Source organism: Cardiocondyla obscurior, linkage group LG23, assembly GCF_019399895.1.
Source record: "Cardiocondyla obscurior isolate alpha-2009 linkage group LG23, Cobs3.1, whole genome shotgun sequence".
Taxonomy (NCBI): Eukaryota; Metazoa; Arthropoda; class Insecta; order Hymenoptera; family Formicidae; genus Cardiocondyla; species Cardiocondyla obscurior.
In genome coordinates this window covers 1,001,525-1,026,136 of record NC_091886.1, presented here as the reverse complement: position 1 = coordinate 1,026,136, position 24,612 = coordinate 1,001,525, and the positions used below count along the sequence as shown (strand labels likewise).

The 24,612-nt window shown below is 45.4% G+C and overlaps 1 protein-coding gene across 7 annotated transcripts in view; it reads left to right on the top strand.

Annotated features, from left to right (window-relative positions):
- The window catches only part of LOC139111203 (protein turtle), a 209,765-nt gene that overhangs the window by 144,104 nt on the left and 41,049 nt on the right, over positions 1-24,612 (top strand). For 6 of the 7 annotated variants that reach the window (XM_070671331.1, XM_070671330.1, XM_070671326.1 and 3 more), the window contains 3 exons: positions 4,308-5,167; positions 5,547-5,878; positions 14,113-14,234. In XM_070671331.1, the coding sequence (XP_070527432.1) occupies positions 4,932-5,167; positions 5,547-5,878; positions 14,113-14,234 (690 nt within the window). In that variant the 5' untranslated portion in view covers positions 4,308-4,931. Of the gene's footprint in view, positions 1-4,307; positions 5,168-5,546; positions 5,879-14,112; positions 14,247-24,612 lie in introns of all 7 variants that reach the window. The other variant, XM_070671328.1, reaches the window with a different exon arrangement.

Here is a 24,612-nt window from a genome sequence, read left to right as displayed (position 1 = left end):
GTCATTAGAGAAAATTACGTCCCCGTGATCGCTATTAAAGTTATCCAAGTTAATAAGATCAAAATTTTCGCGGTCTCGCGACGCAACGTCGAAGTAGCCGATGGCGAGAAAGTCACAAAAATGGTTAATGACAAAGTTGGCCCGAGCCAATTTAGAAAGTTACATTTCTCCGTCAAAAGACGACAATCCGCAAAAGTTGGACAACCGTGTAAAGGAAGTTTTTAAAGAGCTCGGTCGTTTGTCACGGTATATGACAAACTCTCTTCGAAAGTTAACGTGGATGATAATCAATTTAATTGTTACACGAACCAAGGATGTGTCTACGCGATATAACAGGTCGTCGTGTTCTTTATGGTTTTATTTCTTTTTTTTTCTTTTTTTTTTTTACTTTAATTTAAACGTTTGCCCGGAACGGTTTAGGGAAGTAAAAGCATTAGCATAGGAATTTCGCAATTGATCGGATTCGTTTGGACTGTCGTCAATCGAATTGTTCAGCTCAGTGGTCATACAACGAAATTGGCCACGAACATCCGGCGTAACAATTTTCCAAACGTAATTCACACTGTTGAAACCATTTTTATCATTTTGAACGACGTGAAAGAGCAAGAGGGAAGAAAATAAATATTTTATATATTGCCAATTTAATACCAATGAATACGATGCAAAATCGGCTGATATATTAAGCATTTCCATGTCTTTTCGTATCGCATTGCGCGACAGTTGTAATCTCGACAGACGACATGTGCTTCTACATTACGAATCGCTCGGAGTTGCGCATCGAATTAAATGTAAAGCAAATTCGCGCGTATCTATAGATGTATTGTAGACATAGCATACGCATAACGTGTATGCACGCGAAACAAACAACAAAGATCTACAGTCAAACTTCCGACCGTGTGCATAGTTGTTCCGGTTGCACAGACGGAAGTTTGAAGTGCGCGTCGTCAGTGAAATTGGTTGAAAACTTTCGGCAATTTGGCATACGCGTATGAGTAATTCACTCGCGTTCGCCTCGCGTATTGACCTCGGAAAACGTGTGTGCAGTATTGTGAAATGCAACAAAATGTCGACGGTAAAACGCGCGGCTGCCCGATAGACGTGCAAAACGGAACCGAAAAATCGAGCGGCACACACATCGGTGCGCAACGCACCGATACTTTCCTCGCTTCCGGTCGTGTCAACCGAGACACCGATAATGAATGAAATCACATGGGACGTATAGCTCTGACGCGAGCCAATTAGCCGACCGTTTCGTTTTGTTTCGAAATGACAGCCCGCCGGATGGAGTAGGTGGTGCAACGAAATGCATTAAAGCACGAAAGCAGATTGCGTTACGAGCAAGGAGAAATTCACTCGTGGAATTATCGATTTCGTTGGTGTCAATCTTGCGCCGTATCCTAATATTTAAAACTAAACAAGATATTTATAATCTCACGCGTCACGTTTTATTTAACAATACAGAAACTTTGATAGACACGAAATTACTTAATTTCATCAACTTTCGCGATTTTTCGTCGACGCTTAAATCGCAAAATAATGTCACTTCAAGACCGATTTAATTTACATTATCGATAAATTCGACTAAACGCGATAATTATTATAGTTTTGTAAAAACAATAGTTAGATATACGTGGAAAAGGGATGCGAAACGGAGAGAGGACGCGAGAGTGAGATAGAGAGACTAAGAGAAATTGGTGAGTCCCACCGGCTCGGCCTTAATAACCCAGGAACACGAAGACAAGTTATGACAGCCGATGTCGCAGTCCCTTTGGTGGGACGCAACTGCGTGGGCGACATGTGCCATTGTTCAAACAGTGCGACCTAACATCTTCCATCAACATTAACCATACCGTCTACTGTGGTATTTCTCTCTTCAAGATGACAGCCGCGCAAGGTACACGCTCGTTATTTACGTGCTGACCCGAATAAACTCTTCTTCTTTAAAACAATTACGGGTGCAAAATTTCTCGATCTTACAAGTTCAAATAAAATTGCGAGATCTGATAAAAACGATCGCTGCGCACTATTGAATTGATCACAGTTATTCCGATCTGTTAAAAACCATATTAAAGTAAAAAAAAAAAAAAATTATGAATATTACGTAAAAGATAAAAAATAAAAGAGCTAAATAGGAGAGAAATGAATTAAGGATAAATTTTCAGGGAAAGCAATTTTTTTCGTTATCCCTGATTAAGTTGCCGATTAAATCTACAAGCCGACTCGGAATCGCGGTCTTCATTGCTTCAATCTCGGTCATGAAGTAGGAATCTCTAGCCCCGCCACCATCCGAGTTAGGGTAGTTTGACGCGAGGTAGTAAAACGTGACTTTACTCTGGAAATAATATCAGCCATAAAGTCGAAGATAGTAAGGTAACCAATGTCTGTTCGAAAAGTTCATTCTGACCGCGCTCTAACTCGATGAAAAATACTTGCGCCGTTTGTGCCATATCTCGCGAATCGTTATATTATTTTCGCAATACATAAATATGAATGTCCCGCGATACTTAAATTACAAAACTTTATTATAGGAGCGCTATTAATTATTTATGAAGCGGCAAGTTGAATGGACGTCGGAGGGTGAATCTTAAATTTTGCGAATAGTAATGTGCAAGTACATAAATTGTAATGCGTGGGTAATAACGGCCGATTCGAAGATCGTCATTAACCGACAGCTGCGATGACACGCGCGCAGAAATTTAACTTCCACTTGCTGTCGCATATATTCTTAAAAGAAGCGCAAGCGTCTAATCTTCCATCTGGCTCGCTGAATGAATACCGAACAACACCTGATTGATGCTGCTACGTTAGCGGCCGACGGTGATCATAAATAAGAGCTCTGTAAGCTTACGATGTAACTTCGCCGCAGCGTTCGCTCGCGGATTATTATGCAAGACTGCTATATTACTTATCTAGCTAATGAAAAAATTAATTTTTCAACTTTTTCTCCGACGAAAATTTCAAAATTTATTAAACACATTTATTAAAGATATTAATTTTTTTTTTTTTTTTGATTGAAACGATATTATTTATCTTAAAAATAACACAAAATTTAGTTATAAAGTAATAACTCAGTCTGCAGTATTTTTAATTTAGTTTCTTTCATAAAACTCAATAGATTAATAACGTCGGATGAAAAAAATATTCGTTCGCTCAATACGAGCTCAACCTCGAATCACGGAATGGGAGTGTCTAATACGCACCTGGGTCTCTACGTCGGTAGTACGGCCGTTTTATTAGCAGAATGGTCGTAATTCCAGTTGGAGTTAGTATTACATGAACGTGCTTCGAATGGAGTAAAATCTTCGCGTATTGACGCACGATAAATAATCCGTGGGTTCGGCGCGCACCATTATTCCGTGACCGTAATACATCGCGCTCGCGTATATCGTAATACAATTTGCATTAAATTGCGACTACTTTCCGCATCGAAGTTAAGCACTGCAGCATCAAATGCAATCGCCGCTAATTTATAATTCCGCCGCATATACCCTCATAATCAGCGCCGTCGTCCATGCGGTTGCGCCGAATTATTAAAACATTTTTCAGTTTGTCGCCCCGGCATCGAAATCTCGGTTATTCCGCGCCGCGAATTTAGATGCAAAATCCGGTACGGTGCTTGAATGAAGATATGATATCGCGTAAAAATACCGGACGCGTTCTCGGGTTAGAGCGGCGCATATGTGCGATCAGCCGCGATAACGCTGAAACATTAAAGACCTTAAATCGAAGCCGGTTAATTAAATTATCGCGTTTGCGTCGCGTGCTTCAAGGGTTGAAAATATTTAATTTCTCGCGTCCGGGATGATTTAACGCCGCTCTATCCTCACCTCTGCCGGGTCACGTGGCGGCAGCCTCGAAACGTGATATAATTACCAGTCCATCTTCGTAACGTCTACCTCTGCCTAAGCACCGCTAGAGGCCGAAACCCAAATTGAATCAACCAAGCTTGTATCCGAGCACGTATGCTTCTAATCGAATCGATTCATGTTTCGCCTATACGGAATTTCAGCCATCCGCCAAAGGATTCATTCGTCTGTATATACTGCGCGCGTATAGACGCACGGGCACACGTACGCTAATGGTTATTATGCAAAGATATAGCCATAACCGCAGAATAATAATCGGCCGCGTAAAGTGCGCGGAATAACGAATTCGTGCGCAGCAATTAATAATACGCAATACATACATACATTATCAGGCGCGTTCTATTAGATATATCGCGTTGACATTTAATATTCTGCAAACAGATGCACCTAAGCACAAGCATAGTTAACTGCGTTATTGACCAACGTTTTTTTATGTTGCAGGTGATGAGAGCGGCACGTTGCGGAGGTTAAAGTGCTCGTGGAGAACGACGGCGAGGAAGTGGCGAGGTTCGTAAAAATCGGCATCGGGGGTGTACGATCCGGGCAGCGGTAGTGGTAGCGGAGCGGCAGGGGTAAGCAAATCTCATTTACGTCAGTAAATAAAGTAGGATAAAGCCGAATAAGATTTTGTCTCAAGTTCGCCAAGAGTTTCCTATCCCCGACTCGGTTTTCGTAAAAAGAAACGGCCATTGCGGATAATCCCGCCTTGCTCTCTCAGTTTTACATACAATTTATTCCCATTAGCTTAATTCTAACGCTTCCACGCCTAACGCTTTCACGTCAACTTCTCACCGCCGGGAAATCGTTCTCCCGTTAAGCAAATCGAGATTAAGATTTTAAACCTCCCGAATATTTGTTACACTTTGAAGAGGTAATCGGATAGCTGACGTATCGCGTAGAGTTTCGTAATTGTTATTTCCCGTCATCTCGCGACGGTATCTCTCTGGCAGAGCGCATATTACAGTTTACGGCTCCTTATTTACCGGGGATACCCTTAGCTCGCGCGACGTATTGAGCGACGTGTTATTTACCGGCCATAGCTCACTTTCCACGGAGAGACGGCCGATGATTGTTACCGCCGCGTGTGCCGTAACTATAACGCGGACGTCGACCGCTTATACCCACAGGTACTATGGGAGCGGGGGTATGGGGGGCGGAGGAGGGCTACAAGCCACGGACCTCCGGCGAAGGCTCAGGTTCCAGTGTACCGGAGGAACTTGTTCGCAGGGTCTGCGGTCCCTAAGGCACGACAGCTACCATGCCACCGAGGAGAACGCCGCGTGTGACGACTACGAGGACAGGTAAATTGATCGCGAGTGTCGCGGCGAGGATATTCAGTTCGCTCGCTCGATGGTCAAATCCGCTTTGCACGTAACCTGGCCTAAACTTCTTACATTGATTTTTAAAGAAAAAGTATAGTAAATTTTTTCCTTTATTTTTCTATATATCGATATAAAATTCTATTTACGAACGAGAACAAATGATAAAGAAAAATTACAAATTTTAAAACTAAAAGCACTTTAGTTGATAATCGATAAAGCAAAAAATAAAATAATAAAAAAGAAAGTAGTAAAAATAAAATATTTAATTAATTTTGTATTGAAGAATTTTAGTTTATAGTCAATAAAATAAATATTGAGGTGAAATCGTTTAAATGATGAGAAACTTGTCGTTTTTTAGGAGGACTGACCACGAAGCGATCCTCGCTTCCGGTCAGCCTACCTGCACAGGCTGCCGGCGATCGTGCAGGCGCCAGGAGAGCGAAGCGGTTGAGAAAAAGGAGACTCTGAAGCGACGCATGCCCGAATCGGATGTGATCGGTGCGGTGTACCGGAAGCTGCGGCTTTGTCTGGGCCTTTTCGAGCACGCGAGTAAAAACGATGAAACGGAAGAAGAAGAAGAAGAGGAAGAGAAGAGGTATCGGTTACGGTGGTGTCGCAGGGGCTTCCGACGAATCGTGGAAGTGGCAACAAGAGCTCTGCTCCTTGGAATCGCGCTTCTCGTCACGCCAGGTAAGTGCTCAATGTCTATGACGCTTTTATTATACTATCGAAAATTTACCGCGGCGCTGAAAAAATATTCGCAGGCACAGAGTTAATTTATTTCGCCGCGCAACGTTTCCTTAACCGCGGCGGCACCGTTCAAGTATCCCGAAATCGGCAATTCCGAATCTCATATTTTCTCTTAATTACCAATGAGCGAGTTGTTACTATTATTGGGTTAGAACTTGGAAATTATGATCGCGCGAGGTCCTGTCGTATTCGGGAATCTCTTCATTTGTCCGGTAGTGCAATCACCACCAGTCTCGCGTCCGTTCCTCAATTAGCGGGGACCGCAAATTAGAGTTCGCTAGTTGGCGGAACATCCGAATGGTTGCTAATGCCACGACACCGTATCTCACGAAACGGGTCGTTGATTCTCAAATCCGGCGGACCATAGGCGGACACCAGAGATGGAGAGCTTGCGGCTCGTAATGGGACGTCGACGGAGATCGACAAATGAAGCGAAATAAGCTGGCCGCGTGACCAGATAATGGCTATCGGGCGCGAGAATACCGGGCGCTCGATCTCCTTAAGTCGAGCAAGATGAAGCGAGTTCACACGGGATAAGTTTAATTTGCGCGACTGTCTTAACTTGCGAAGGTAACTGTACTCTTTGACAAATCGCTTTACGAAGTGGACCATAACTAGATACATTACGGCAAACTTAAGGGATCGAGTCCGAAAAAAAAAAATTTGTCCGTCACAACCGAGTATCTTCTATTGAAAAGACGAGCATTCCTTTTCAGAAACGTTTAATTCCTAAATCGCTCTTTTATAATGCAGAAAAGCCGTGAAGAATTGCCGGTGACCGACAAATTAGTCCCTCTTTTTTTTTTTTTTTTTTTTTTTTATTGCAATTTTACAACGTAATTACAAAGGTCGCATTCGTCACGGTTTTCAATCGACGACACATCTGGCTAGATCGTGGACCTCATTCAAACTTGCAATCTCAAATTCTCTTTTGACGCAGCGCACGATTCACGTGCGTTTCAATCTGAAAGAATTTCCTGTTGCGAACCGAAACGACGATGAATGCGCCGTAAAAAAAAAAAAAGAGACGGAACCTTTTGTCGGCGCTTTCAACTCTTTTTGATACGCGACAGCTTGGCTATCGGGCGGAAAATAATTGTGAGCCAAATACGAGATCTAATTATATATATAAATGGGGTGGGTGCAACGACAATTATTATATATATAAATATATATGTATAATAATAATATTTATATATTTTTGCAAATTCCGCAGAGTTTTTAAATATGCGACGCTTGAAAATCATTAATTAGATTCGAAAAGCGAGGGAAAACCAAAATATTGCACATTAAATCACAAAATCGTCATGAAATTATGATTTAAATAAAATAAATACCGTTTTACAGCGCGTAGCCACAGCAGAGGTATGCTTTTATACGCGGATCGCGTTCTGTTTTTACAATTATTCCGGTTGAAGTAACACTTTAAATCACGAGAACCTTAATCACGCCGTTGCAATGAGATTACTGACGAAGAGTAAAAAATAAAAACGCGCGCGACACGTACCGCGTTTCAGATTTTTTCTTTCTCTTTGCTTTTTTTTTTTCTTTTTTTTTTTTTAAGCGTACGCATATTACACGAGAACCCTTATGATGCTCGTTACTCTCATCAGTGCGAACAATTTCATTAAAACTCTGGCCTCTCGCACGAAACCTCATTCAAAATGTATGCTTGACTGCATTAACGGCACGTATGCGGTGGTAATATAAATACTCGCATTATTCTGCAATTTAATAACATATAATTTGCTACTCTAAATGTGTATATTGGATATATAAATATACATAATTGAACATAGATATTAATTACACATATATTTCGAATGTATAATTAATTGCAAGAACTGCAATAATTATTTACTCGGGAAACCTGATACATTTCTTTTATTCTTTTTCTAACGCGAAATAAATAGTTATCGAGCAACGTTACACAGTTTATTTCAACTGAAGCATCGTACGGGAGAGAAAAAAAAAAAAAAAAAACCTTGGCAAGAAAAATCGAACATATGTAAATACTTGCTGAAATAATGGGAATAATTAGAAAGATTTATCATAAATAAAATAAATTGTAACGGTGTTGATTACAAAGTGTCACTTTTAATCAAAATCAAACATTTTAATTAATGGCGCTGCGGTTTTTTCCACGGTGGGCTTCATTAATTTTCGTGGCCACGGCATGCGCATTTTACCCTGTACGTGTAAGCGAAATAAAATTTGCGACGTGCATATCGTATCAGAATAAATCATTTAAAATATTTGAAATGAAATAATTGAAACGGGACATGGGTTTTTGTATGGATTTCCTTAATTAAATTTTACTCCACTTTCTCGCTTGTACATTATTGCGTTAACATTTCTACATTTAATGGAATTAAACTTACGCTATATATTTAAAGATAACGTGCCGCGATACGTGCGAGAGATCGTAATGCCGTAACGAGTGATGTAAGTTCGGAACAAACTGCTTTCCCTTTTAAGGATTCCGCGATCGCGATAAATTTCTCTTTAGTGTACAATGGCGTGTCTCGAGCGAGACGTATAACTCCATAAATTCCGCGTCTCTGTATGCGTGTGCGGGAACGGTGCGATTACGATTTCTTCTTCATAGCGACCATCAAAGCACCGCGAATGGCAGGTCATGAACCTCGTTATAAAACAACGCGGTGCCGACCTGGGAGGGCATACCCTTGGTCGGAGCGTCGTTGCGCAATCTACGATCGATCGACGAGCCCTTGTACATTGTAAATGTTGTACGACCGGCCATGATCGACATTTGGTAACGTCGTCAACGGGCAATGCGCGCAGCATCGTGATTCCAAGCCGATACCCGCCTTTTAACGCAAACGACGCACGCATTGTTGCCGCGGCACAAGAGGATCCCGTCATCGTCTTCGTATACGGTCGCATTCTTTCTCCGCGTTAAGCTTTTAACGTGCATTATTCGCGCGCGATATCCTTAAATCGACGAGTATGGCGCGACCGTTAATGGCAAACTGATAAACGCGATTCCTCATCGCGTGCCATTTGCTTCTCCGACGAGCGGAATTCTTGCGCGTATGAAAATCATTACGGCGCGGGCGTAAATTCGATACTTAACAAAAGAGCCCGCAAAGTTGAATCTTCGAGCCACTAGTAGTTCGCTCGCGAGAGAGAGAGAGAGAGAAAGAGACAGAGAATTTTCGCGCGTATTCTTCGCCGATTTTGTTTACACAAAATAATTAAAACCTATTTTCGAATCCTGAGCTCATTAAGGTAATGATAGTATACTCGTTAGCCCCGCTTAATTGTTCTACCTTCCGCTCCATCCGATTGGATACCTCTCGTGTGCGGAGCCGCCTCAACACACACCTGGCTATTTAGCTTACACGAGGTACGAGCTGATGGAACGGCTCGCTAATTTCACGCTTCGCCGCTGTCTGAAAATTCGTTGGCAAAGATGAGAAGCTGCTTCGTGGGCTTGTTTTAACAATCTCGCGCTCTCGAGGTAAACGCAAAGCCGTATCAAAGTACATTAAATTTTTATATCGTTACACTTTTCAATAAAAGAGAAGATAAATTATAATTTTAAATGACTTGTGCGTAATATTAAATTAATGTATTTATGTGCGGTTTATTTGAAGTTACTTAAAATCATGTAATATTCAATACTTTTTTTATACGGAATTTATTAATGTCCCTCCCCATTTGGAGAAATCTCGCAGTGAGTTTTAATGCGATATCCGTTTCAGTTTCCACAAACGTGGACGGGAAAAATATTTTATTTCGAAAGAAAATATTTCGCTCTCGTACGCCGGGTAGAGATAAACGAAATTTTTCGTGTTTCGCGTTTCCGTATAGCGAGCGGCTGCATATATTCCCCGCAGAACATTCAAATGAATTGCCCAATCTGTTTATCTCGTCGGGAAAACAACCGCGAAATAGAAGGCGGGCTGCCAAAATAGCGAGGAGAGTGATTTCGCCTAAGACTTTCTCGCTTCCCTTCGAGTTAACGGGCTGCGAAACGGAAAAGTCTCTCCCCGCGCATAAAGAGAATTTCCACGTCGATTGCTCGCTCTTTTAGATTCCCCGATGATCGGATATAACTCGGCCGTAAAGAGGCAGATCATTTCTAGCGCGTTCGCCTTGCGTGCGCGCAAGTTATTAATGCGCGGGAGATTAATCGCACGCGCCGCATCGAGTCGTTATACAGATCCGCGCCTCGATATCGCCGCACAGAAATACAGAAATGTACAATTATCGCAATTACGCCGATTTCGCGTCGCCAAAATGTGTGCGTAAATCCGGGAAGGAAAAAAAAAGGGGGACATCGATCCTCCGTATGCGCTTTGATACGTCAATATTTTAACTTTCGTGTTTAAACGTATAAATGAATGTCGGCACGAAGGTAGAAGTGAATGCTGAATTTCACGGTGCACAAGTCCCTTTTTCCAGACGCTTGGTTCATTCAGCGAGCAAATTAACGAACGTCACGCGCATATCGCATACCATGACGATTATAATTATTATCTGCACACATGTACAGAGCGCGGAGAGAGGCTTTATTTCGCTTACCAGGGATAACGAGGTGTTCGCGTCGCGTACACGCGCCCGCACGCTGCAGACAGAGCGTTGAAAATTTAATAACAAGTAACAATAAAAACGGTTATTTGGACGCCGCGTTATCCCAGGAGGGCCCCCGACAATGGCGATAATGGCCGCACAATATGCATCGGTTGCTCGCGTCCGAGTACGGATTAATATTCGCGCCGTGTACACCCGAAGGGGTCGGGGGTAGGGGAGAGGGAGTACCTACCGGAGAAGGGAAAGGGGGCGGATTAAAATGGGCCGTTGCATGATCAGAAGCGCGGATAGTGTTAGCGTTAACGCTGATTTTCTCGCGCGGTATCAATAGCATCGTTCGCCCCCGTTACGTTAATAATCGGCGCGGGCGTCGATCACGTCCGGCCACTGGAAACTACGTGAAAACGTTCAACTTCGCGTCGAGCTGGGAGCACCTGTCAACAACTTTCTTCATCCCTTAGCCGAAAGACTCGCTAATTAATCAAATTAATCATGGAGACCCGCGTCGCGGAGGGTTGAGCAGAATTTTCGATTTTCCGACAACGCTTTTGAATTGCCTGTTCGTGATCTACGTTACGTTCAGGTGATATCGGGAATACCGTGAGATGCGGGAGTTAGCGTCCTTTCTTCTTTACGACTACGCCGTCGAACGTATTACCAAGCCGCGCGTATGTACGTACACATGTATGTCCCTTATCGAAAAGTGCCTTCGGCGAAACGTCCAACTATCGATGGCTCACCGGGTCAGATGTCGAGAAGCCGCGATCCATGATATTACACAATGCATACGTAATGCGCCAGCTTCGATGTGGCTTCGCGAACTGACGTGTCCACATCCGTCCGTGACGGATATGCATCGCCGGAGCGAGACTTGTATCGGGAGACATTGTTCGCGGGGAGATGCATTTGGGGGTATCACGTCGACAACGGCGGGATCGTTTAGCGACATTTAGTTATTCTCTATTTAAAAAAAGGCCATCAAAAAGTTAAGATTTTATTGTTCGAAGTAACGAGCAATCGTGATGCTCCGACGATATTCTCAAAGTACTTTATGTACGAACATTTTCTAAATATTACAGATTTTAATAACGAATCGTAGATCCTGATGCGGTGAACGAGCTGCCCGTAATCGCAGCGACGCTTTTAATATAGCACGGTTTCGCAAAAATTTTCCCTCGTACGTTTTTCGGTTCCGAAAGCATCGCCTTCGATTTAGAACTCATTCGGCGATGTCCGTAGGGTAGACCGTCGCGAAACGCGTTTCAGAGGTTTACGCCTGGGGAGAGATTTATTACGGTCCGCTTTGTCGCACAAGCGCCAAAAATGTGTCGTATTTGCGACACGAGGGTTCTCAAAGGGAATAGGTATCGTGGTCGTGACCATTATTCGAAATGGATATCATCGGGCTTTGACTGACTGCGCTCGAATCTGCGCTTCTCTCTCCTTTTACATTCTATATGTGAGACAACACGCCGCGCAATTCTCTCCCCCGTGATGTTAGAGCGATTTTCCGCGCAGTTTTAGTCGTTGGCTTTTCCGAGGAAGTCGCGTGGGCGACGTAGCAGCATGCTTTGACGCGAATGCGCAACATGAGGCTTGACTGTTCCTAAAGTTAGCTGAGCATTAAGCGACGTCGTACGGATGCACAATCTATGCAAAGGGGGAGGACCGTGCCGTTTCTCGTAGTCACAGTTTCGAAACTGCATAATAGGAAGTCGTACTTTAGACGAGCATGAACAATTGTGTCGACGTTGTCGCTCGACGCGGAAAAAAAAAAAGAAAAAAAAATGCATACTTAAAATTTTGCCGCTCGCGCGTCGATGGGTACTAGAATTCATTACGCCGTCGCCCGCTATAATTGTTGTCAACATCTCGAAGCGCGCCCGAAGTACATTTTATAGTCTCTTTCGCGAAAAGTTGGCGGCAACCAGCGTTGTATTTTTCTGTACGAAACAAAGTCCGGGGCATCAATCAAAATGTAGCAGTCGTTTCGTGACAAAAATCAGACCGTAATGGTACCGCCGCATTAAGAACTCGTGGAGAACAGTAGTTCGTCAAGTAGTAAAAAGTGCACGAATGCGCCAGCTGTTTACCGCAGTGAAACGTTAATCGCGACGATCGTGACGCAGCAATGAAAGGCGGAGATAAAACGAAAATGTAAGGGTCGCGACAGATTCGTCCGAAGTTTGCTTGTCAGCAGTCGGATCGATATTTCCTAGTCGCGAACTTTTCTCTAGACGCAAAGTAGATCGGCTGTCATTCCCGATTTGTGTTCCCTCGACCGATAGAGCTTCTTGCGACACGAACTTCGCGATTACTTTGCGCGGATAGCAGACTGCGCTGACATATATTTCCACGAATCAGTTTAAGAAGTATTTGGAGTTCAGTTCCCTCCCCGGAGTTTCTCGCCGCAACCGGACTTTTCCTCGCGTGTTTGTCTCGTGAATTTGACGAATCCCGTACTTGTTATTTTGCGGAGACTCTCTTTTACACAACACGAGCGTTCTCAAACCGAACTAAAATGTTATATTAGCGTTCCGATCTGCCCCTCAATATTTTCCGCGTGTACACACGTCTCGGGCAAAAGTTTTCCTCAAAAGTAAACGACGCGTGGCGAAAGCTACCGGCGAAAATAATATTCGGCGTTGAGGACGCCGGAAATTTTCCATCCCGAAGATTGAAAGCGCCCTGAATTTCAAATATCAATAGTGCCGCTCCCCTTAATCCGTCCCGCGCGCCGTTTGCTCTAAGAACATTAATTATCCTGGAGAAGTTTCTTCTTCAGGCTCGCCCGTATTATCCCCGCTGACGTGTTTACCATCTTCGTTTCACCGCGTCACGGTGTGCCGGCTACTTTTTCCACCCCGGCGCGACGTTCCGCCGATATAATTTATAGCGATATCTCTCCCAGTCGCGCCAATCGTAAACAGCGTATAAGGCCAGTAAAAACACGAATGCATCCAAGTATGCTAACTATCCATTGACCTTGCATGACTGGGTGGCGAGCGAAATATCGCCGTTATCACCGCGCGACACCCGCGACCGAAGGGATCCTTGCTCGACCGACGGGGGGGTATCTTACGCTCGCGAAGCAGAGTCGCCTTCGATTTTATTCGACGTAGCGCGGAGGTTAATGCGAAGTTAATCTCGCGCAACGTCTCCGCCACGTGCGCCAACCGGGTTTCCCGATCTGGCTCGCGGAAAAGAGCGACGACAACCGTTGCCCCTGATTTGCCTTTAATGGCTTTTAATGCCTTTCCGCTAGGAACGAACGGGACAGCCTGGCTCTTGCAGTTTTCTTCCCCACAGCGAAACTCCCTTGCGGCAAGAATTATGACCTCTTGCCGTTTGAACCTTTTCCGAATGCAAGATGGTAGCGTGAGATATTTCGATTGGTTTTGTCTCGAATTTTTTTTTTTTTTTAATTTTATTTCAACATCAATTCCAGCAGCTTAAAATAATACCGTGCTGCACATTTACTTAACGTGGACGTAGAAATCAAATTAAAATTTATCGTGCTGACGCAACCAATAATTAACATAAATTAAACGATATAAGTAAATTGCAGATAATTATTATTCTATCATTAACGAATGTAATCGTTTATGTTTCAGGATTTTGCCAACAAGACGCGGTGCACATCACGGCTATCCTCGGAGAGAGTGTTGTCTTCAACTGTCACGTAGAGTTCCCCGGTGAGCACCCAGTGCCCTACGTTCTCCAATGGGAGAAGAAGGTAGGCGACACGGTACGATATCGGACGATATCGCCTCTGCTCTCTATATCCGTGAGTTAAAAAGACGGGGGCACTCCACGTAGAGCGCCGCGCCTCTGGTAACAAGCCGCTAGTGTACCATCGTGACATTTTAACCGGCGTTCAGAGATAACCATTCGATGTCACATCGAGCGAAAAGTTTCCTTTCGCTTCGCTTCTCCGAGCAATCGATGCGTGCCAAATCGTAAACGCGCCTTCCGACGCTATTAACTCGCGATGTTTAGTGCCTTTTTTTTTTTTTTTTTTTTAATTTATTTCGATTTACCGATATCGCTGGACGCTACAACTTTCTTCGCGTAATTACCCGGAAATATATAAAATATAAAATAATAAACGTAATATAAATAATATTAAAGTGATGACGTGATAATTGCGCAAAATAATGAGAAGATGAACGTTTTTCGATCTCGCTTAGTCCCAGACGCACTCCGGGAGATATCGCAAATTTCTTCGGGTGGAAATTCACTGGAATTGTCGCAGTTCGCTCGATGCGCGCTCAGTCCCGCGGAAAGAAATTTGCACTTCCGAGACTCCTTTTTTAATTCCCCGATTAAACGTTGCATAATCGCGAATTGGGGCGTGAAGAGGCAATATGGAGGGAGCGCACGTAGATACGGCGCGCTGCAGCTTGCCCTGCCCGAATAAACAGTTTCTATGAATTCTACGATTCAGCCTCGTTTTCTTTTTTATTTTTACAAATTTCACCGTAATATAAATTTTAATTCTTCCAAAAAAGAAAAAAAAATGTTGATGTTCTTAGAGTACGTCTCGGAAAGATTTTTGGCATTTTACGAATCTTGTCAGTTTCTTTTTTCTTTTCAAGAAATACAGGAAAACGCGATAATTGATAAACGCGAATAATTCTATAATAAAGACTCGCCAATTATTCGAAAAAGCGAGAAAAACGTTTTTACATCGGACGAATATTTACGGAAAAATTTTTTTGACTTGCAAAGCCAGGATCGATCGCGCCGAAACGTCGTCAGCAATTTTCTTCAAATATGCGCGCGAAATAATTTTACAACGCGAACATGAATGAATTTACATATGGTTACACATGCTAGCGAGCTTGCACCAGCGAGGCAGAGCGCGGCGGAGGGCACACGTTTTTGAAATGTTACTGCAACGTTATTGTTACTGAGAGAACTTTAAATTGGCCGTATATTTACGATTTGTTGGCTTACGCGCTTACGTTCTTCCGTTTGTCGTTTTGTATATCTTGTTTAATTTTGATCGGTGGAACCGACAACGGCGAACGGGACGCGCCTCTCGTTCGCGTGAGCGAGCGAGCGAGCGAGCACCGCCGCAAATCGCTCGAGTAGAGTAAAAGTAACGTACTTTACGTTGTGCCACACGTTGTATCTCGTCCGGACTGGAGAGGGCAGAGCACATTACGTTCATTAATTAACGACGTCATCCGATCATTCAATTAGCACTAACTACATGAATTTCGGATCATGAAACGCGACCCTTTTTTTTTCCTGTCTTCATTCATCTCATGCGATGGCCACATACCATTCGCGATATACATATGTACATGAAGCTGTGCGGGTGCGCGACGAAAATGAGCGATACGCAGACGTATAGACGTAATCGAAAGCCGCTTGAAAAATAGCGAAAGCGATCCGGTGTAAAATGTCAATTCTAGTTCCTGGCGGCGCATCGGAAACTTGTTACCGTGAATCGCTCTCGTGAAATGAAAAATTAAGGATCATCACGATATATTCGCTTCATCGATATCCGACTCTCCATTGGCATCATAATCTACCGGGCGATCAATCTCCTTCGAGTATCCACTAGGATTTTCGTCCCTAATACGGTTATGCCCAAAATCTAAAGCGGCGTTTTACACGTCGCGGAGCCGTGGGCCACTTTTTTTTTTTTTTTTCTCTCGCAAATCAATGGTAACGTATCGCGATTTTTCGCGAGTACTCGCGCACGCCCGATGACATTCTCGTGCTAGATTTTTCATGGAGGTTTCGTTGCACCGTTTCGAGAGTGAGAGAAAAAGAGAAAGGGCCGCCTGATCGTAACCCGTGTACTTTGCGCGGCGCATAATTTGACGAGGAAACTTCCGTGAGGAGACTCACGTCGAACCCGTGTACGTAAAATGTTTCTCGTGCCGATTTTCTTCTCGATTAAATGCAGAAATGTCCAATATAGTACACGTTTACGGCTCATCGCGGCTTCTTTCGAACTACGAGCTCGCCGTTTCGTGAATGTTCGCGGTGTAAAGAAGCGAGAAAAGCAAGGGAACGACCCCTTCAACTTCTCGGAGTTTTACTTTCTCAGCTGTGTACGTGCACTTTTTTTTTTTTTTTTTTTACATTTCACGAATTTCCGCGTTTTGTGTAACATTCTCGAAAAATAACGCGGCCAAAATTTATTGAACAAATATCTCGCGAAAGCAAAAATACCGGAGATACGCAAGGAATGTTAATCGCGAAACGACATCGACCGCGTTCGATAATACCAATAGAAACGATCAAACGGAACATACGTCGTTCGGATTAAAAAATAAAAGCCCTTTTCGCTCTTCGAGACTCTCGACGTTTACTTTGACCGTTCGTTTCTTCTAATGCATCAACGTTCGGTTTAAGTATCTCGAATTACTCGCGCGCGGCTCGTCCGCGAATGGCCAGCTCGTCTATCACGAAACAATGTGGAGTAGTGCACTTTTCCCCACTTCTATCTCGGGGGCGGAAAATTGAAAAATCATGTCTCTGTCTCCTCTAACCTCTGGTGCCTTGCATGCCGTTGTTTCGCTCGCGCACGCGGTGGCGGCGGATTTTAATCGGCGAGGAAAACCCAGTCGTTGCGTGCCGCTGAAGCGACACTGTCGCATAAAAAACACAATGCCATCGATAAAAATTAGCGCGTCTTCCCCGGACGTGATCTTCCGACGCCACCGCCGCATGATCGTAGTGCATGTGTAGAAAATTTAAATAATAATGCAATATGTGTGCTTGCTATGTAGTGACGTATCGCCGCGAATTCCGACTCTCCTCCCCGCGCGTATCGCACTTATCGGTCCCCCCCTCGCGATCAATAATCGAAATATCTCACTAATATAGTCAGCTCGCCGTCGGCGCGAGATATCATCTTGTTGATCGGCGTGTACGCACGCATAATGCCGCGAAATAAATTGATTAAAATTAAAGCACCGTCATCGACCGGGGAGAGCGCGTGGCGATTAACGCGATTCAACAAATTACAGTGCCGCGTGTTATTTGTGCATCGGCCGGGTAAATGAGATTATCTGTGCGCGGTACGCGATATTGCGTAAAGTACGAAAAAAAGGGAAAAAAAATAAATTACACGCGCTCTCGAATGCGGGCGGAATAAACGCTGAAACGCGTCGAAAGGGTCCGGCGAACGAGAGTCCGGCTCGACTCCCTCGGTCACGGAGGTTCGCGTCGCCGGAAACGCATTAACCGTGAGTCCAATATTGACTCCGCAAACCTGGGTATCGTCCCTTAATTAATTAATCGATCGGTCGGTGGTCCGCGTGAAAGATGATGCTGCGATCGGCGCGGCAACGCTGAGCCCTTCGATCTTAAGCCACGTCCGTACTTGAGCACGCGTGCTCGCGTGCTCTCTTCGTCCTGTGCGTGCTCGAGGGCGCGGACACGGCTCTATAACGATCGCCGGCGAACGACGACACATGCACGGAGTGCCTTCACGTCGGGTTGGGCACCGTGCGAGTACGCTTCCGACGTGGGATCGATATGATAGAAATTAATCGCGAGTATAATCGTGTCGTTGCCCCGACGGTCGACGCGTATCGTCATGAATGCACGCGACTCCACAGCCGAATCTCACGCGTCGGAGAGTCGCGCAACGCGGCGGACAGTCGTTTTATTCGGCGCTATTGTACCTGCCCGAAATTCCGGTGCCACCACTACGGCTTGATTTAATCAAACGTCAATTTGATCGGTAATCGCTATGCTTTCAATCGACATAAAATGGTAGAATTTTTCACATAAAGAAAACGCGACGAGCGGAAACCGCAATGTTTCCTTTTTAACACATTTTCGAGATATATTGCCCGTGTATAAAACAAAACACGTAATAATGAAGCCGAGATAAAGGTAGTAATACGTAAGCGTTTGTGCGAAAAATATGAATAGTGTTATAGAGAACGTTGATAAATTCGAGGATGAAATAAACGCGAGGCTGATCTTATCACGAGTGTCTACCTTAGCGAAAGAGAGAAAGAGAGAGAGAAAGAAGACCGATTTCCATTTACATCGTAAAAAAATTCCGAACCGTTCGACCTCATCCCAATCTACGTCCGATTGTTCCAGCAATTTTTCTATTAGCATTAATTACCATGTCCCGGCAAATCACTTGGGGGAGGTGCGAGCCGGTCGAGGTCAGTTTCTCGTATATAGCCATCTTTTTTACTGTCCCTCGGCAAGTATCTCTGAAAGCGGAGATTTCCAACAGCGGAACGACGCGTCCCCAGCCATTTCCATTTCCAGACGACGACGACGACTCGCAGCGATGAAGGGGGGTGGCGGGATGAACGAAGGACGGGAGAACGACGCGAGTGGAGGTAGAGGTTGGCACAGCGAAGGGCTGTTTTCTTTTTTACGCGCGGCATCGCTGTGGAATCTCGCATAAATCACGCGAGAAACCCGGAGCTTTTGAGCTACCCTCCTTCACCCGTCTCAGTCGCCGCTCCTCTCACGATTCGAACCCCTCCCACGCCCCCGATCTCACCCTCTCTTCCGCGGGCCGTCGCTTTTGCCACCCCTATCTTCCTCCCCCTGTCTATGGCGCTGCGGCTGACAACTAATTTCTCTTCCCGTCTGACTTTTTACACCCCCGCGTTCTCGTCCATGGCGCGAAACTAGCCCTCCCCTTCCCCCTTGGATTCAATTTTTTCGTCGCGTGCAGGCGACGCACCTGCGGGCTGCAACGAGCCTCAATTGCAATTACCGGCGGTAATTAAAAGGCTACGATTCATAATAGAGGGACTCGAAAAAATTCTTAGTGAATAGACGAGATCGCGATGCCTCTCGCAGAGCTTCGTTTGTAGAATCTCTTTATTTCGAGAGAAAAAGAAAGATAGAAAGAGAGGGGGAAAAAAGGCTCTACGGCGGGATATCTGAAGGAAATTTTCCACGAATATTTTTATTATTGCGAAGATCCGAGGGCGTTTCTCGACGCGATATTTTCACTTAGGATCGTTTACTGGCTTTCGGCCAATCTTGGGACCAATTTTTGAGAACCTGCAGTGCTGAGCGAGTCAAATACGATCGTTTATCACGCGCGTCCATGTTATTGTTTGCCTTTCCACGGTGCCGAAATTTAGTATACCACGAAATGCGTAGTTATTGACGCTCAGTAGTACACGTACTTTGCGCGCCCGTTGTACAAATAGAAGATGAACGCGGCTTCGCTGCCGGCGCCGCTAACCGATTCGATGAATGAAGAAAAAGCACTCTCATAAATTGTGGCGGCGCATTCTTCCGCATCACACCTGCGATTCTGCGCGGCTAGCGAAGAGAACGCGACGTTTCTCTTCGATCCTTTTGGTCGAAAAACGCGGAGACCTCTCTGTTTCGCGCCCTTCGAAATTTATTTGCTCGTCAATAAATTCCGAGTAAGCGGGCGTAAAAATCGTGGAACCGTACGCGGCGCGAAGGACCGGAAGGTGGCTTTTTACGAGCTCGATTCGGAGACCCCGCCGACGCGCGTCAACGTTTGGCGACTTGTCGAATCGCAGGGCGAATCCGCGAAACGAACTCGCATTAAAGATCACGTCGGCATTTGTCATGCACGAGTTTTGCGGTTCTACCTGTCTAGTAGAACCACTCTTTTACAGCGCGGAAGAGAAATGCAAGTCGCAAACCGTGACTAACATTTCCGACCCTCCCTCGCGCTTTTCCGTTCTTTTATTTCCCGCCGCTTTTTATCCGTTTTCCCTTTTAACTATTCCGCGTATGCACGAGGGGAGTGACCTCTGATTAAATTACCTCAAGATAAATAACGTTAAACATACAGACGCCCGCACACGTGCGCCAGGCGTAAATTACATCAAATCATGCTGAATAAAAGAAGCCGGAGCAGAAATGCGCGGGGACACCTTTTTAACGCAGCTTCAAATAAATTTGCAAACAAGGAAAAAGTTTTATTCTACTTGATTTATAACGAGGACACTTCCGGGCGCAACGTTACGAGCAAATCGCCGCGGGTGCTCCGGATACCTTTGGTTTCAGGCTTCAATGACGGGACATGGTTCCTGCCTTTTAAGCAGAGGCAAGAAAATTAAAAGAGGGCCGAGTAAACTACGTTAAAATTATTTTTGGTTGTTAAAGTCGTAGGGTGAGAGTTTTCATCCCCGTCCCTCGTAAAGGCCATTCTGCCGGAGCTCGCTCTCTCTCTCTCTCTCTCTCTCTCTCTCTCTCTCTCTCTCTCTGTACGTGCTAATACAAACGTGCAATTTGCATACGCGACAATTTGCATTTATGCCCGCCGCTAACTGGTTCGGCCGCGAGCGGGATAAAAAGGAGTAGCGCGCGCGCGAATCCCCCGGGGTTGAAAGTACACGAACTGGAGGAACGAAAATTTCGCTGGGCGTCGGTGCCGTCCGCATTTGCAGTCCGACCGCGGCCGGGTTGGGCTAAAACTTACGCGCACGCACGCGTTTATTTCGTCGCTGCCGCGACGCGGCATCCGACCGGCATCCCTTATGAGATTACGCGGCGCACCGCCAACACACGTGGAAAATTAATGCGCGCTTTCAACAAAGACGGGAAGAGCGCCGAGGTGAGGACTTACCATTGTCGCACCCTCTGGAAAGTTGACTCTCCCACGGATTCCCTTGAAAGACGAGTCTTGCGGATGGTTACCGTGTCTTGTTTCGCGAAACGCGCGAGTACGCCGGACTCGCGACGGCACAGAAGTAACGCGGTCGCCGGCTGATAATGAACGCGGTTCAAAGCCATTATTTTTCGCAGTCATTAATTAATCCGAAAGAGAAAAAGGGCGTCTCCGGAAGTTATTCAGGGATATTCAAAAGCACGCAAAAGCACCGTAATTGAATTAACTCTTGTTTCGGGGAAAATACTCTCGCATTGTGCCTCTCTGTCTGGCGACGCGGGCAAAGTGTTGGATCGATAATCGCATAATACTGCTTATTAGTAGCACATGGCGTAATTTATTTCGAATTATAAGCGAGAAATTATAATTCTCCAGCAATTATTCATATTCGATTATTTCAATTATTTACGAGTGCCTGCGTATTCTCACCGTGCTCCGGGCGGTATAGCGCGGTTATTTGCGGGACGCGTAATCATTCTTCGCCACGAAAGCGCGCAATAATAACGAATAATTCTTCGGCCGTACCGCGGGATTTTCAATGTTTTTGCCGCGTTACCATTCATCGAGACTTGGGCCTTCCGATGGAATTACAGTGGCGTTGCGCGAGTGTAAGTGGAGAATGCAAATTAATGCGCGCACTTCGCGGCGGGAACTCTGTGACTCTCATTGTTTCGCTTTCCACCCATCTTCGGGCTCTGTTGCCGCTACTTCTTTTACCCTTAACGAGCACCCTCCACCAAGAACGTATGTTTTTCCATAAAGCTAACCGGGAAATGCGCTCGTTCGTTAATACGTCGTGACTTTTCGCGCGCGCGCGGGGGGGGAGGGCAAAAAAAAGAACAAGAATAAAGAAAAGAGGAGAGCGGGTGGGAAAATCGGGCGGTATTAAATTTGTAAGAAAGGGTTTAAGGGTCGGATGGACGTAATGGAGGCTCCTCTCCTTCTCGTCTTCCCCTCGCGCGTTTCTATTTTGAAAGAAAAGTGCCGCAAGTGGCACCGGACGAGAGGAGGGAATGCTAGTTGCGTGGGTGGAGGATATATCTTGTCGCGAATGGAAGAGTAGGGAGGAATAGAAGGGAGCACGGCGTAATTTAATGAAACAAATGGAGACACGAGTCAACTGCGCAAACCTGGAAGGAAAGGCAGGATGAATGGAGGAAGAAGGGTGAGGGGGTAAAGCGTGGACTGGGGGCGGACGAGCGAGACGGCGGAGACCGTGATAGGGTGAAAGCGAGAGACAGAGAAGCGGAGGCGCGACGGCAGAGAAAGACGAGGAGAGAAGCAGACACGGAGAAAGGGAGAAGGTACGAGAGACATGTTTGCGCGCGAGAAAGAGAAATAGAGTCTTCCTGCAATTCAATTTCACTGGCGCTTCCACTCGGGAGGCATTCACCTCTGCCGGAGGGACCGACTTACCCCGTCTCGCCGCCACATTCAACTCCCCCGCGTCCTCCGTGTTAGAAACCTCTCTGAGGTCTCGGAAAGTTACCCGCAACCTGGCAGATCTCTCTCCCGAATTTCGGTTGAATATTACCCACGTCGTAGAAGAGCGTCATCGTTCCTTTTCTTCCCGCGGAAAGCAAGGTGAAGCCTCGCTGTTCCGACTATCCATTTATTTTTCCTCTTCCACTTTTCCGTCGACGGGCGTAAGCCACGATGCTAATTATTTTTCCATTTTCTCGGTTCTCGGGGTAAACACGAAACCCGGGGCCGTGCGCCTTTTCCGCGGGTGAATTTTTCCTGACGGTCGATTTAAGCTTCTCGAAAACCAACTTGCAAGCCAGCCTTCTCGCCGTAAATCTTTCGTAACGTTATACTCATTAAATTAATTTTTTTTTTCTTTCAACATTATTTAAATTATTCTATTTTTTATTAATAGATAAAAATTTTGATAAAAGTTTTTTTTTATCGGACTTTGTAATTTTGACTTCTTTTGCGGTAAACGACGGCGGTGGAATTTTCAAAAACATGCCAGAATATCAAGCGTATAAGAAATTTATTCCACGGTGGGTAACATCGCAATTTGCAATTGCATCGAGCATTTCGTCGCGTCGCAAAGGGATGCGGAACGGCACCGTCATGCAGCACAGACGACACTTTATCGCGGCCGATGCAGGCGAATCCGCACGGGGTTAGGAGGTCTACATACATAATGCAGACTGTGCACGGAGGTCAAGCTGAACTACTCAACTGTGTCAGGGTTACCGTTTCCTCTCTCGCGGTCGATCCTCACGTGCGGTTTTCGAGCATCCCAATCCGCTCTCGTCCGCAGTCACAATCTACCTCTTCTCCACGACTTACTCTTTAACGGTTCGGCGAGCCGTTCGTTTCTCGTTATCTCTGCTAATTGGCCACTCCGCTTTTCCTTTTTCGACATTGTTATTAATGTAAACCTCGCTTGCGGAGTATCGCGGCTAACGAGATAATTAGCGTCCGAGAGATTTCAATTTCGTCTCGAGAGAGCAAGAGCGGATCCGGCCAAAATTGTGATTAGAATCCCGAGTAATTTTCACCATGCGAGTGAAAAAAAAAAAAAAAGAAAAAAAAGTCGCTTTGAGATAACGCTCACGGCTCGAATACAAATAAGTTCTGATGAGAAAACGAGAGACTATCTCCGAGTAACGCGCACGGGGCGAAATCAGTATTTTTTTTTTTTTTAACAACGTTACTTTAATAACGAAAATAGAGAGATTGCGGGACTCGACGTTACTCTAGGAAACTTTGCTCGTGTAGGTGAACGACCGAGATGAACGTCGAGTAAACACGATACCGTCTACATACGGCGAAGCTGAAAGCTTCAATTAAATATGAGAACATCAGGCTTCGGTATCCGCGACTGCCTTAATTCAAATTTTCGCGATTGCATTGCGCGCAACACGACGAAAGAGTATTCGATATACGGAGCTCGCGCGGAGGTTGCGCGAGAAACCGTTCTCACATTTCCATGAAATTAGACGCGGGAGATTCAGCCGCAAGCTCAAGCACGCGAGAGACTGAAAGGACCAGAGGCTCTGGTTATGATTTCCAAGTTTAACAATCCGTGGTACGCGCCAGCCATTAAGATCCTTATTACCTCGCGCGCAGACGGCTCGCGGGACCCAGAAACGGAATTGTGCATTGCGCTAACGCACACCCCCGCGACGCGAGCACACGGACGTGGCACACGAACAACAGCCGCCGCCGCCGCCGCCGCCATTCGTATCCATGATATTTTCGTTCATCGGATATACGAGAGGAGATTCCGCGACGAAGATAAACAGCCGTTCGAGTGTTTGCCCTGCAGAGACAATTTTCTCGCCACCGACGTGACTATGGAAAGTGCTGTGAGACGCCTACGCTGCCTCCGCCCCGACGCTTTTCGCTCTGGAAATTCAATGAGCTATCCAAGGACTTGCGATTTTACCAACGGCACACTTTCTGCCAGACACGTCTCCGCTGTTTGTCGTGAGAAAAGAAGCTCGTGAGAAGCTGTCTCGGCGCACACGTGCGCAAAAGTAGACTCACACGC